Source organism: Tachyglossus aculeatus, chromosome X4 (assembly GCF_015852505.1).
Source record: "Tachyglossus aculeatus isolate mTacAcu1 chromosome X4, mTacAcu1.pri, whole genome shotgun sequence".
NCBI lineage: Eukaryota > Metazoa > Chordata > Mammalia > Monotremata > Tachyglossidae > Tachyglossus > Tachyglossus aculeatus.
In genome coordinates this window covers 881,136-895,886 of record NC_052098.1, presented here as the reverse complement: position 1 = coordinate 895,886, position 14,751 = coordinate 881,136, and the positions used below count along the sequence as shown (strand labels likewise).

Sequence of the window (14,751 nt, the reverse complement as noted above, 5' to 3'; positions counted from 1 at the left end):
GGAGAGAGAAAGGGGCGGCGGGGAAAGAGGAGAGGGGGAGAGAGAATGGGGGGGAGGGGAAAGGGGAGAGGGGAAGGGGGAAAGGGAGGAAAAAGGAGAGGGAGGGCGAGAGAAAGGGAGAGAGCAAGGAAGACCGAGCGTACATACATGCATGCGGGTGTGAAGAGCAAAGATGGCCACAACCGGCCAGGAAATGACGGGCCGGTGGGAGAAAAGCCACTCCCCGCCTTGGCCATCAAAATGCCCTGGCCTCTCCTGTGGGCCTGTCCCAGCCAGGGAGGGCAACGGACGCTGCGGAGCCTCTGGCCGCCGGGGAAGAGCAACCGCTCCGCTTTCAGGACGAACATCACCCCGGGCGGAAGCCCCATCCAGCTGGCCCAGGCCCGGAATCAATTACGTACCGTTCCCTGCTTCCGTAATACCATTTACCTCCTGCCACCTGTCTGGGGCCTGATTACCCCGGGTGGCAGAATTCACTGGAGAAAAAGATTGGAGCTTTTCAAACTGCTGCGCCATCCGGGGGGGTGAGGGGGGCGGTTGGGTGGGGTGGGGAGGAATCTAGTAAAACTAAATGAATTTAACTCGATTGGCCAGTTTCCTGTTCAGACTGTGGAACTGAATGTAGGACAGCCTGATTTCATAAAGAGAACCACTTTTGGGAAGACAGACATGCCAAGTCTGGAAGGACCGCCAAAAGCAGTTTGACAACCTTGGCATCAGGTGAGCTCCACACTGGCTCACGTCACGGCCCACCGAGGAGGATGGGATACTGTCTTTTTTTTTTTTAAATTCTCCCCCACCCCCTCAAACCTTCCCTCTTTTCTGCTCTGCCACAGAGACACTTGACCACACTCGGCAACGGGACGGGGAAAGAAGGGTCCGAAAACCAGGGTGTGGCACCACACGGCTCAGGGCGGGACACGGAACCGGGGAGGACGCGTCGCTTACCGCTGTGCTTTAAACTTTCTTGAACACGTAAGAGAACATCTGGCTGGGCCATCTGTAAAATAACCCAAGTGTGAGAAACAACGGAGCCGCCGGGTTTGCAAACAGTTTCAGCTTAGGCGAAAGGAAGACGATGCTCATGGGTTTAGCGGATTCGCCGCTTTCTGAAAACCAAATGGCTGAGCGTTAGCCCACCTCCAAAATTCCCCAGATGCTAATTGGCCGTATCATTACCTGGTTAGGCAGTAAAATCAAACCCTCCTTTTTCAGTGGGACTGAGGCTGGTCAGGGGAAAACAGTAACTAAATACCAGGTGGCTCCTCTTCCCTTCCCCATCTCCTTCCCCCCACCCGCCCACCCAAAGAGTCACAAACAAGTGAGAGAAAGCTTAGTTTAATGTTTCAAAGGCAATGGGGACCCTCAACTGTAGACTGAAAAAGCTTTGGCAGGGTGGGGTGGCTATCTTGGTCATATAACCAGTGGGAAGAGAAGAGAACTGGTCATCCTGAAGCTAATTTCACTCCCCTAGATCTTCAGGCCCCTCCGAGTGAATACTGTGGTGGCGAATAAATCCAGTTAGGCCGACTCCTCGGAGCACATGAACTAATGATCACCCAATCTCCATTTTACCGTAAGTTACGAAGGCCGGGTCCGTACGTGAGAAGCGGCAGGGTCTAGTGGACAGAGCCCCGGTCTGGGAGTTAGAAGGACCTGGGTTCTAATCCCAGCTCCGCCACCTGTCTGCTGTGTGACCTTGGGCAAGTCACTTCACCTCTCTGGGCCTCAGTTACCTCGTCTGGAAAATAGGGATTGAGAGGGTGAGCCCCACTTGGGACAGGGACTGCGTCCAACCCGATGTGCCTGTATCCATCCCAGCGCTTAGTACAGTGTCTGGCACATAGTAAGCACTTAAACACCACAATTATTACTATTTTCTCTGCTTCAGTTCCCTCATCCTTAAAATGAAGATTAAGACTGTGAGCCTCATGTGGGACAAGGATTGTGACCAACCTGAGAAGCTTGGATCTAACCCAGCACCTGGTACAGTGCCTGGCATATAGTAGGCACTTAAATACCATGAAAAAAAGTCAACCCAAGATTCCTTTCGGTCGTGGATTTGTAATCCGCTGCTCATTTTTTGGATATCATCGAGTGCCTACTGAAGGTAGAGCGCTGTGCTAAGCGCTCGGAACAGCGTATGATGAAATCAATGCTGATGCAGCCTAAGCTCCACTAGGGTTGCCGGCCACCCCGCCCCCTGGGTAAGTGCAAGTGGGAGATACGTTGGGCGCCGTTGGTTCCTCTTCCTTTTGTCTTCGGTTGTATTTACTGGGCGCAAAGCGCTGTACAAAGCGCTTGGGAGAGCAAAATATAACAATAAACGGACACATTCCTGCCCATAACGAGCCCAGAATCAAAAAGCCCTGCCTGGGGTGTTGTGACTGATCACCGCAAGTCAGTCCACTCCCGCCCCCCGCCTCCCTGCACCAGCTGGGGGAAAGAGGGGGGCGGGGGGGGGGGAGAAGAGAAGAGGACACCATGGCCCCGGTGGGAGCGCATGCGGAGACAATCACTCGGTGGCATTTATCGAGTGCTTACCGCGTGCGGAGCGCTGGCCTGAGTGCCCGGGAGAGGACAATCCAACCTCTCCAGCGGTCCCTCTCCACAAGGTCGCTATGGTCGCTGCTCCGACAAATTCCAACCGAGGAAAAACTGAACCGGAGCGTGAGAGGGCAGCGGGACCACACAGCTGGTGGGAGCCGGGGAGGGGAAGGTGCGTGGGGAGAGGGAGGGATGGATTTACATTTTCCCTTACCAGTCGAGCCTGACCATCCCCATCAGGAGTGGAACCTAACTACCCTTGTGTAAATCTATTGGCAAACTTACCCCACGACGCCTCTGCATTTTTCAAGGGCAGCTTCTATCATGGGGTGAGCCTGGGCTCAAAGGATGGCACCCCCCGCCTAGTTTCTTTGAGGTGCACCATGGGATCAAGTCAGCGACTAAGTACTTTGGTCAAGAACATGACTTCTTCTAGGGAACTAAATGGTGCCCCGGATTAGAGCCGAATGTGGGGGACCTTAGGGTCCGTAGTCGCTCGCTCTCTCATCTCAACCCAATATGCTGTTCTGAGCCTAGGCGGGGGGAAGGGGCGGCCCGTCCCACCCGACGGATGGGATCTGTTAACCGAGTGGGCGCATGGGGTCTCCCAGGCCCACGCCCACACTATCAGCGGCCCGAACACAACTGTCCACAGCCGATATTTCTGCAGGAGACTCAGATCCAGGCCTAGCTCCTTCGGCTCTCTGCGAAGCCCCTCTGCTACAAAACTAAACCAAATAAAAAAAAAAAATTTCCAACAGTACAGTAGTATCAGACGTCGTGCTTTTGTACGGCAGGGATTCGGCCCAGCACCCCGTGTTACAATTTCAGAAACATGGGATACTTACACTAGCCGGATATTGGATATCGATGTTTATGTCCGAATCTTTGAAACCAAATCTGCTGCAAGAGGAGCCATATAGTCTTAAGGAACAACCTGCAAACAAAAACACGCTGGTCAGTCAAGAGGACATTGCGCTGTGGGGGTTAAAAAAAAAAAAAAAAAAAGGAACCATAAATTTTTAAAAAAGCAAGCTGCAGGGCCACATTCAGGCGTTAGTGAGCTGGGATGGGCCCCACAGAACCCGATTTCCCCCTCTGGTCTTCCCTGGAGTGTGGGTACCCCCGACCCCCGCTTCCCTCTGTGAGCCTGCAGGACAGCGATGGTGACAGGAGCTGGAGAGAGGAGAGGGGAAGGGAAAGAGAGGGAAAGGATACTGCTCCTCTGCTGCTTCCCCCATCTGACATTTCTTTTAATGTCAGTCTTCTCCACTAGACCAGAAGCTCCTTGAGGGCAGGGGTCGGGTCCACTCGCTCTACTGGACTCTCCCAAGTGCTCAGCACAGCAGACTGGATGCTCCTTGAGGGCAGGGATCGTATCTACTGACACTATTGTGATGTGCTCTCCCAAGTGCTTAGTACAGTGCTCTGCACCTAGTAAGCGCTCAATAAAGACCACCGATTGGCTGAACACAGGGACGACCGATTAGGTCAGGTTGCCCACGGATCCACTTTCAACAGAGGGCTGCCTCGTTTTGGGATGAAGTCTAGCAAGCCTCCTTCCGTCCCCAACATGTAAATTTCAATGGCCCAGCCGTGCTTCTTTGTTTAAATTCTCTCCTTTCCCTGGGCGGAGTTCGAAAAAGTAACAGCAACTCGACGTTTCAAAAAATGAAGACGATTCAGACGGATTATGCCGAGAACCGTTACGCGGGCATTTCCCAACCCCCATCTGCCACCGTAACGTGAACGATCCACCCACTCCGGAAACGGTTCTTTTTCCTTCCAACTCCCTTAAGAAGCCCACGTTCCAGAAAGAGAAAAGCGTCGTGTGGACTCCTGCTTAAATAATGATAATAATAATAATGGCATTTGTTAAGCGCTCCAAATGCACCGGGTCTCCGTGCTCCCCTCAGCCTCAGCTGCAGGGCCACATTCAGGTGCTAGTGAGCTGGGATGAGCCCCACAGAACCCGATTTCCCCCTCTGGTCTTCCCTGGAATGTGGGTGCCCCCGACCCCCGCTTCCCTCCGTGAGCCTACAGGATGGCAGCGGTGATAGGAAGTGGAGAGAGGAGAGGGGAAGGGAAAGAGAGGGGAAGGGAAAGAGAGGGAAAGGATACTGCTTGATGGTTCTGCTTCTCCTGGGGAAGAGAGCTCAACTACCCCATTATCTGCCCACCCTTCAGCCATCTGTAGGACACCCCGCACGAACACACAAGAGGAACACAAAAAAAGCCCCGCGGGGGACAGATGAGACTCTACTGTTGAGAACTGAAAAAGTGCCTACGACAGAAACAAGTCTTTTTTTTTTAATTGCAACTGCTTCCAAATTATTCTCCAAACTCATTCAGACTTGTGACGCTGATCCTTACCTCCTTCCCCTCCCCACAGCACCTGTATATATGTATATATGTTTGTATGTATTTATTACTCTATTTTATTTGTACATATTTATTCTATTTATTTTATTAATATGTTTTGTTTTGTTCTCTGTCTCCCCCTTCTAGACTGTGAGCCCACTGTTGGGTAGGGACCGTCTCTATATGTTGCCAACTTGTACTTCCCAAGTGCTTAGTACAGTGCTCTGCACACAGTAAGCGCCCAATAAATACAACTGAATGAATGAATGAATCTGGTTTTGTTCAAGTCTTTTTGCACACCGGTAATTAAAAAAGAACTGATTTTCCTCCACACGCTCGACTCAAAACCGGTCGCCTTAATTTAGGCGCCAAATGAAAGTGGTAGAAAAAAACCCGGAAGACTGCCTTGGGGTGAAAAAGAAACATGGAAAACAGTAACACCTACTACGTTTTTTTCCACCACCCTGGAAAACCGAACGCTCTGAAGAAACAAGCATGCTCGGTGGAAAGAGAGGCAGTATGGATAGAGCCCAGGCCCAGGACTCAGAAGGACCTGGGTTCTAATCCCAGCTCCGCCACTCATCTGCTGTGTGACCTTGGGTAAGTCACTTCACTTCTCTGGGCCTCGGTTCCCTCATCGGAGAAAAATGGGGATTAAGTCTGTGAGCCCTACGTGGGGCGGGGACAATGTCCAACCTGATTAGTCAGTACCTTGACACATTGTAAGCACTTGATAAATACTATATAAAACAAAAGAAAAAAAAAAGACCTCAAGGCTGGGAGTCAGGAGACCTGGGTTTGAATTCCTGGCTTTGCCACTGACTTGCTTGGGCGACCTCGGGCCCTGAACCTCTGTATGGCACTATTTCCTCATCTTAAACCGGGAGCCCCATTTGGGACGGGAACTGGGTTCGAACCGATCCATCCCAGCCGCGAGCACGGTGCCACGGTGGACCATAATTAACGAATCGCTCGCCTAACTAGGGCTTGCCCAAATGCCACACCGCCTTGGCCCTGGAGCTCATGGGCAGAACGTAGCGCTTCAGCTATGTGACGAAAAATCATAACTGTCAGTGGTATCTCCTGAGTGCTTACTCAGACTGAGCGCCTGGGGGAACACAACACAACAGCGTTGCTAGACACGACCCCCGCCCACAATGAGCTTCCAGTCTCCAGGGGGACAGAGACATTAATTTAAATCCATCATTTATAAATAGTCCAGCGGGGAAAGAGGTCTCTACCAGGAAAATCGCGAGGCAGATCCCGGGAATACCTGGCAACTTCTGCTTCAACAGGTTTTCCATGACGCATTTGATTTCCAGTCTTCGCTCCAAGTCTTCTTCACTTAAACCAAACTCCTCGACTACTTTGTCAATCGCAACCCCAATGGCTTTTATCTGGGATGGTGTTGGAGGAGGTAAGGTGGTAAGCAGTCGTTCCTCTTGCTTCTCCTTGGAAAGACGAAGGGTAGTTACATAGAGTACTTTCAACAAGAGGAGATAAACCCGAGCCGGGTTTCTCCTCCCCTTCCAAGGAGGCCGAGAGCCAGGAAAGGACACTCCCAATTGCTTAATATGGTGCTCTGTGTGCGGTAAGCGCTCGATCAAATACGACTGATTGATCGATTCCCACCAACTCGTCGCCTGACCTGGCTCCTCTCGAGCGGCCGAGGAGGAGAGGGACCTGACCGGACATATACATGATCTTAACTTACCTTAATGTTCTTCTTGTGCCTCTTCTCTTTAATATGCTTATGAGCGTAAGCGATGGATTCGACTAGGACATCGCAGAGCTTGCAGGTGTACTTGGCCGTTGGGCAGTTTCGCGGACGCTGAAATTTGGAGAAATTTTTAGGGACATAGCGCAGTAACACTGTTCTAGACACCTGAAAATGAGTTTGCTGGTTTTTGGCTTTTTTTTTTTTTTTAAATAAAGAAGCCCTTCTCTCCTCTCTAAAAGATACTCCACATGCCCATCCCTCAACATTTCACCATTCTTAAAAGTCTCTCTGCCTAAACATTTCCCAGTGGAATATTTCACGGACGGAATCACGATTCTGGTTTTTACAACTCCTCGTTCCTAAGCAAAGAGAACCAAGTCTCGCTTTTTAGCTCAAATGCGGCTTGGCATAGCTGACAGAGCCCGGACCTGGGAGTCAGGTCATGGGTTCTAATCCCGGCTCCGACGCTTTCCTGCTGTGTGGCCTCGGGTGAGTCATTGCATTTCTCCGTGTCTCAGTAACCTCATGGGTACAATGGGGATTGAGACTGTGAACCCTATGTGAGACAGGGACTGTTTCCAACCCGATTTGCTTGTCTCCACCCCAGCACTTAGTACAGTTCTTGGCACAGAGTAAGCACTTAACTAATACCAAAATGATCATCATTATTAGATGGTCAAATCTACAGATGAGCCTGGCGGGGGACCTGCGGAGCGTTCTCTTTTTGACCGCCTCCGATCGACGGGCTTCGAAACGAAGCTCCCCCCCCCCAGAAGAAAACGCACTGGCGTTACCCTTCTCAGCCTGTCGATACAATCTTGTTTCAGCCTCTCTTCGGCCTGTTGTAAGCCCAGGAGTTCCTTCACGGACAGCATGGACTCATCTATGACGGGCCCTTCCATCTCCTCCTCCGGATCACACTCTTCTTTTCGGCTTCGTCTCGACTTGCGAGCCTTCCTCTGCTTCTTGTTTTCTTCGAATCAAAACCGATACCCCGGTTAGTCGCCATCCCCCGACAAGCCGCCCGAACCCAAGTGACCCCTCGGACCGAACCCGCGGGGAGTAGGCTCCCCCTCGGGTGAGCTACTCGACGACAGCCCTGTCCACACCTCGCTGCCGGACGAGCGGGACACTCTCACGAGTCCAGCCTGGCAGACTACGGGCCAGGACAGCCCTGTGTTGGTGGAAAACGCTTCTCCTCTTCTGAAAGATCAGCCCGAAACCCAAATCCCCCGGGCAGCTGAGAGGCCCCGCTTTTCCCTGGGTCCCCCTCCCCGCCCTCTCCCCGAAGGGCCGGACTGACCGCCGGGGATCCCGGGAGGATCCCGGAGGGCTGGTGCCGAGGGGCGACTTGTCGGCTCGGGGACTCAAAGCCGAGAGCGGCCAGAGCCGAGCGAGCCAAGGAAGGAGCTTCCGATCCTCGGGTCCCCGCTGCCCCTCGGCCCGCGCTCTTGGCCGTCTACCCCAGAAACGGTTTTCATGCTAGCCCTGCCCTGGTTAATCCCTCCCCCTCTCCAGCCCAACACCTACCTGCCGCCCCTCTCTCCTGTACGGATTGACCGAGGAGGGCAGAAGAAGCGGTTTAGAGACACGGTCAGAGTCCCAGGTGGGGCCGCGTCCCAGCTGAAAACTGCCAGTCAATGCCGTCAAGAAGGGGGCTGCTCTCTCTGAGTGAGAGCTTCCCGTAGAAAGAGAGACAGGCGGGCAAAAGAGAAAACGTGAAATACAGCAACCCGACATCTTTCTGTGCTCCATGCGGCTGGGACTGTGACTCGATCCATCGGAGGTAGGTCTAGAATTCTTACTTTGTGCAGAGCGCTGGACTAGGCGCTTGGGAGAGGACGACACGATCAAATCGGCGGGCGCGGTCCCTGCCCATAACGAGTTCACGTCCCGTGCCGGCCTTTTCGGGCACACGCACAGGGGTCCGAATTTCATCAGTCGACCGTAAGCTCGTTGTGGGTGGGGAACGTGACTGTTCTATTGTTAGACTGTCCTCTCCCAAGCGCTTAGCACAGTGCTCTGTACACAGTCAACGCTCAATAAATACGACTGACCGACCGACTCCATCTTATCTCCTCCGCACCTAGAAAACAGCACTGCCCGGCAAACGATTGTTGGCCGATCGGAATAGGGAGTCGATCTGGAACCGTGATGATCGCCCTGAAGCAGTCATGAATCTTACTTAAACCCCAGAGAGGCCAAAAGCGGAACAGATGGGAAAATAGAGCCGCTGGGAGCAATCTGGGATCCAAACTGGGTTCTCGCTCTTAAAGATCAAGTTCTGAATCCATTCAACAGTCCACCACTCTCCCCATCTTCAAAGCCCTACTAAAAGTCCACCTCCTCCAGGAAGCCTTCCCTGGCTAATCTCTCCCTTACCCCCCAAGCCCGCCACCCTACTGCCCTTTCCCCACCTAGTCTGCACCTCCACAGCACTTAAGTACACATCCTTCTATTTGCTCACTGTCTGTACCTGTCGATTATTTTCATGTCCATCTCCCCCTCTAGACTGTAAGCTGCTCGAGTGCGGAGATTGTACCTAGTTATTCTATCACACTCTCCCAAGTGTGAAAAACAGCGCTCTGCACACGGTTAAGTGCTCAGTAAAAATACCAATGGCTCAACAAGTCCAAGTGGTTCCCCAAGAGCTGGAAGGCATTTTTGGGGGGGTTGTTTTTAAATAATGATAATTAAAAAGAAGCAGCGTAGCTGAGAAGCAGCGTAGCTTAGTGGAAAGAGCCCGGGCTTGGGAGTCAGAGGTCGTGGGTTCTAATCTCAGCTCTGCCACTTGTCAGCTGTGTGACTTCGGGCAAGTCACTTCACTTCTCTGTGCCTCAGTTACCTCATCTGAGATTACGACTGCGAGCCCCACGTGGGACAACCTGATTACCTTGTATCTACCCCAGTGCTTAGAACAGTGCTTGGCACATAGTAAGCACTTAACAAATACCATTATTATTATTAAAAACAAAAACAGTCCAATGGCTCCCCAAGAGCCAGAAGGCATTTCCCCTTCAAGTCTTGGCCGGGAGGAACCCTTTGGCGGAGAGACGTACATTACGTGAGAAGACGTGTAGCCTAGAGGGACGGGCGGGGGCCTGGGGGTCAGACCTCTAATCCCGGCCCTGCCGGCCACCAGACCTTGGGCGAGTCGCTTAAGTCTCTGTGCCTTAGTTTCCTCGCCTGAAAAATGGGGTTACGATCCCTCTTCTCCCTCCCCCTCTCAGACCGTGAGCCCTGCGTGGGACCGGGAGCGGGACTGCGTCCGACCTGATGAGCTCGTATCCACCCCGGCGCTTAGTACAGGGCTTGGCGGGGAGTAGGCGCTTAACAAATATCCCGGTTATTAAGACACCACCATTATTACAATAACTAGAGTTGGGTGGGTGGTTTCAAAGAAAAGGTCTGCGGTAGGTAGAGGGGAGGGAGGGAGTCAGGGGGCCCCCAGATCCAATCCAAAAATGGAAGTAACAGTTGCCATGAGTTCTAAGCATTGGTTTCTCACTGACCCAAAGCTAACAAAAATGGAATTTAGGGGGAAGAAAAAAAAACCCAACTAACGGGTGGTTCGAAACACAAGGACGAGTAAGTATGGGGAGAGCGAGCCCTGTTGAAAAGAGGTAGAAAGGGAGAGTCCAAGGAGAACAAAGTACCTTAAGGGACAGAAAGAGGAGGAGGGAGCAACGTAGAAGGGGAAAGGAGCCCAAGGTCAGATGCTTTTCAAAATGAAGGAAAATATTTCTCGCAGGGAAGGAAAAACAGCTTTAAAGCAATCACCTTGCCCCCTCCTATCTTACCTCGCTGATCTCCCACTGCAGCCCAGCAGGCTCACTTCGTTCCTCTAACGCCGACCTACTCGCTGTACTTTGATCTCCTCTAACTCCCTCCCCCTTCACGTCCCCCACAGACCATCGCCCTCCCCACCTTCAAAGTCTCGCTGAAATCCCATCTCCTCCAAGAGGCTTTCCCCGACTAAGCCCTCATTTTCCCTACTCCCTCTCCCTTCCACGGCGCCCCGCCCTCAGATCCGCACCCTTCCTTCACCCCACCCTCAGCCCCACAGCCTTCGCACCCGGGTCCGTCATTCATTTTAAGACCCGTCTCCCCCTCTAGACTGTAAGCTCCTGGCAGTCAGGGAACATGTCTACCGATTCCGTTCCACTGCACTCCCCCTAGGGCTCGGTCTACGACTGATCGAAAAGCGTTTTAGGGCTCAGGCAGGTGAGTGATTTTCAAAATTGAGCTCTTCATTTTCTCCAAGTGGGGGTCACCGCCAGAATTCAGGTTTGATTAGCGGGATCGGCAGGAGGAGACATCATCTCTGCCATCTGTTTCCAGATCCAGGCTGTGACCAGGCACCAATCAATATTTTCCATCACAATAAAAGCCACCTAAACGTCTCAGACAGCCGAAAAGAGATCAGAAAAAGGAGGGGCTACCATACAGCTTGGGGGGTGGGGGGTCCTCGGGTCTTCTCGTTGCAAAGAAAACTGGAAACATTTACATTAAGACGATCTGTCATTTTCCTTTGCCCTCCGAAAAACATCGCCTTCCAGTTGGAAACGGGCCAGAACTCGAGAATTGGAGAACACAATTTGTCAGGGAAATATGGCTTAATTGGGGTAACATTTTCTCCAACACAAAACATGACTCGTGCATTAGCGTGGCCTAATTTGTTCATTAAGACACACGCCTTTTCGATCCGGAATACGTTTTTGCTTAATAAAGCACTGACAACCCGCATCTGTCTCGCCTCGGTCCCACCCTTGGTCAACGATTAAATCTGGCTCTAACATCTACTTGGCTTGGGCGCAGAGACACCGGCGGCGGATGAATAGCCGTAATGTCTAGCGGGCAACTGGTAGCCCAGTTTCGATCCATCCATCCATCCATCCGTGCAGCCGGGGTAGTGACTGGAGCCGACTGTGTGCTGGGCGGCGTGGCGGCCGCCGCCGTCCCTCCCCACCCCCCACCGGCCCCCGATCGTATTTCACGAGCCGTCGGACCCCGGAGGGGAGTCAGTTGCGGGCAGGGTGGGTTGAAAGCCAGGAATTTGGGGGTTGGAGTCAGACTCTCCCGCTAACACTCGCCGCCTTGTTCCTGGCCCTGGACCTCTCTACGTCAACTTCCTCCCCGACGAAACAGGAAAAAGAAGCCCTCTCTCCCGCTTCTTCTCGGGGCGCCGCGGGGAGGAGCCGGAGCCGGGAGTGGAGCCGAGTTCCCCGAGAAAGGGAGGCCCCGGCTACGCTGGGCCAGGCTTTTCGCCCCTCACCCCGAATCCCCGTTGGTCGGCTCCTACGGGCCCAATGGATCCCTTGTTCTTTGCAGGCAGTGGAGTTTCGAAAGCTTGTCAAAGAATTGATTGTTCCAGGAGAGTTTAGCCAAAACAGTCTAGGAACTGAGGGGGGGGCAAAAATCCTTGCTTGGCTCAGAACCAATTCATCTAGCCTAGGCCAAGAGTTTTTACTCAGCCCAATCTTTAGATTATAGGTCCCGAGGGGGGGAGGGGAAGGGGGGAGAAGGATTCTAGTGGGGGGCCTCCTGGCGTTGGGGGGTGGGGGTGGAGAAAAGAGCAGAGAATTGCCCACTGTGGAAAAATTCATCTGGTATACATTTAGATGGAAAGGACGGCGTCCTCCCAGCGCTCGGGGTTTCCCCAAGTGAGAGTCAATGAAGCAAGAGCAGACCTGAACGTGGCAGGAAGGGAACTGGCTCCACACACGGTCTGCCGCAATCCAATAATCCCCCATTCCCGTGGATCGCTTGCTTCAAGTCATTTGGAACTATTCTGCTTTCGGCTACCAGTGGACACCAAAAAAAGAAAAAACGCACCCACACCTTTCTGAAGCCGGGGAACCACCCAGTCAATGCACCCACAGCCCTCCTCTGCTCTCGAAGGAGGTCTGCCGCACGCCTAGAAAAATCATCCAAACCACGGCCCGCCAATAAATCACCTTCCAAGCGAGCTTTTTCCGTCTAATCAACTTCTTCCACAAAATAACTCTCCGACTAGCAGGGCTTGACGTCGCACTTAATGTCGCTATGGTGATAAGAGAAATGTGTATCTGTCCCATATATTTAGCGCTCTGGCTAAAGTTACCTTGTGGATCTTAAGTCGAAACATGTCCCCGTTCCCCATCTCCCCCTCTCCTACCCAAAGAAATTACCCGCATCTCACCGCTGGTTAACCCCCCCACGCACACACACAAAAAAGTTAAGGGACGATCATTCTTTTAGAACAACCAATCGCTCCTGGAAAGAACCTTTACACTGAGTCCACTTGTATATTTGCTTTTCTAAACTGATTAACTTAGGGAATCAAAAGGACTAATACGACAAGTTGTACTTTAAAATGGGACCAACTCTGAACTTCATCATAATCTTCCAGGTAAGCCCACAATCCATCCGTCGGCGGTATTTACGGCGCGCTTACTGCGTGCAGAGCACTGCACTAAGCACTCGGGTGAGTATGATCCAACAGAGTCGGCAGTCCGCGAATCGCCGCGCTGAATAAGAGTGGTAGATGACTACTCTTATTCACGGAGAATATTCGCTGCGCTACGACAAAGAGAACTTATTTGCTCAAATTCCCACGAAAGCAGCAAGCTGATTGGAAAAAAAAAGCAAAACCCTTCATTTGAGGACTTTGTTTCCTCCCCTCCTGCCCCCCCGCCCAGTCCCTTCTTCAAACAGCAGAAGTTTAGCAGTCTTACCAGACCCTCCTGTTGGCACTTCTGACAATTCTATAGTTGCTGGGTCTTTCAGCAGCTGCCGCCTTCCGCTCTTGCATCCTCTGCCATCTTCGCCTTCGTGAACGGAATCTGTTCTTGGCTGGCTTCCCGCGGGGACCCCGACTCCACCTTTAAAGTCTCTCCCGTTGTCCGAACTTCCACTACCTCGATCTTTTGGGCTGTCGTTTACCCTGGCTCCTAGGTGGAGGCTCTCGTTTTTCAACGCGACCGGGCTGCTCGCTCTATTGGGTGGTCCTCTGCTGTTCCCATGGTTCCCTGGGGTTCCCTTTTTTTTCAGAGAGGCTTTCTCTGGTTTAGCGTTCTGTCCGCCATCCCAGTCGTCCAGACGTAAAGAGTTCTGTCGTGGGGGGACTGTTCCATACTCAACATCGTCACCACCGTCTACATTTCCGTGTTCTTTATTTTGATTAACCGGACAAGGTTTTACTACATCTCCCATTGTATTTGCTCTTCAAGCTTCCTTAACCTGCATCTAGGGGAAAGGGGGAGGGAAAAGGGGCACTCTGATTAACACCTGATTTCAAGAAAGAAACAGACGATCGAGCTGCACATACAAAATGCAAGTTGATCGACCAAGTGCCCCCCCAAAACAAGGGCACGCGCACACGGGCACTCACACCCCCTCTTCTTTTAAAAACTTGAGAACAATGGTCAGAGGACTGAAAGTTAGGAGCGCTGACAGCTGACCATTAGTCCCACCTCTCCACCATCCGGGGGGGGAGCGGGGGAAATCTTCCCTAAATCGTTTCGCACCGAAAACATACCTCGCAAGGCACGTAAACGAAAATAGCCTCGGTCACTTAACTTGCCACCGAAGGCGTCGTTCGGATGGAGCGGGTGGGAGTTTATGTCGTTTCTGATTTACGTTTGGAGCTGACAAGAGGGACACCTTGTTGGGGAAAACCACCCTCGGATCTGCAACCCCCCCCCCCCCCCCCAACTACACGCGATCCTCGACCCCAGTTTGTCTGGTTACCCTATAAACACCTCCCCCGAAGCCGCCTTATTCACGCCACCACCCACTTAAGCGGGGCGGCGGCACAACAGCCCCAAGTGTGTTTTTCGGGCGAACGAGCCGTTTGACTGAGCGCTGCCTGAAAGCTCGTTCTGTTTCCAAGGAGAGCGCTTGAAGCACATGGCCGAGAGCCCCACGGAGCTGGGAAAAACAACCCTCCTCGCCCCCGTCCCTTTCTTACCTACAACCGAGCTCCCCAAACGCCTCAGAGGCAGATAAGGCCCGTTTCCAAAGGGCCGGGGAGGCAGAATGGGGTAAGAGGGACAATGACAACGTCAGGGTGTTCGGGGCCCTCACACACACACGACACTCGTGACAACACAATCGGTCGGTGACAAGGCGCGCACGGGGGG

The 14,751-nt window shown here is 52.6% G+C and overlaps 1 protein-coding gene across 1 annotated transcript in view; it reads right to left on the bottom strand.

The window, feature by feature from the left end:
- Nucleotides 1–14,234, bottom strand: part of TUT7 (terminal uridylyl transferase 7) — a 63,101-nt gene extending 48,867 nt beyond the window's left edge. The window contains exons 1-7 of the mRNA XM_038770115.1: nt 14,148–14,234; nt 13,345–13,855; nt 7,423–7,601; nt 6,623–6,739; nt 6,182–6,359; nt 3,396–3,484; nt 949–1,000 (exon numbers count right to left, since the gene is read on the bottom strand). Coding sequence (XP_038626043.1) covers nt 949–1,000; nt 3,396–3,484; nt 6,182–6,359; nt 6,623–6,739; nt 7,423–7,601; nt 13,345–13,822 — 1,093 coding nt within the window. The 5' untranslated portion in view covers nt 13,823–13,855; nt 14,148–14,234. The remainder of the gene's footprint in view (nt 1–948; nt 1,001–3,395; nt 3,485–6,181; nt 6,360–6,622; nt 6,740–7,422; nt 7,602–13,344; nt 13,856–14,147) is intronic.
- Between the last annotated feature and the right edge of the window lie 517 nt (nt 14,235–14,751).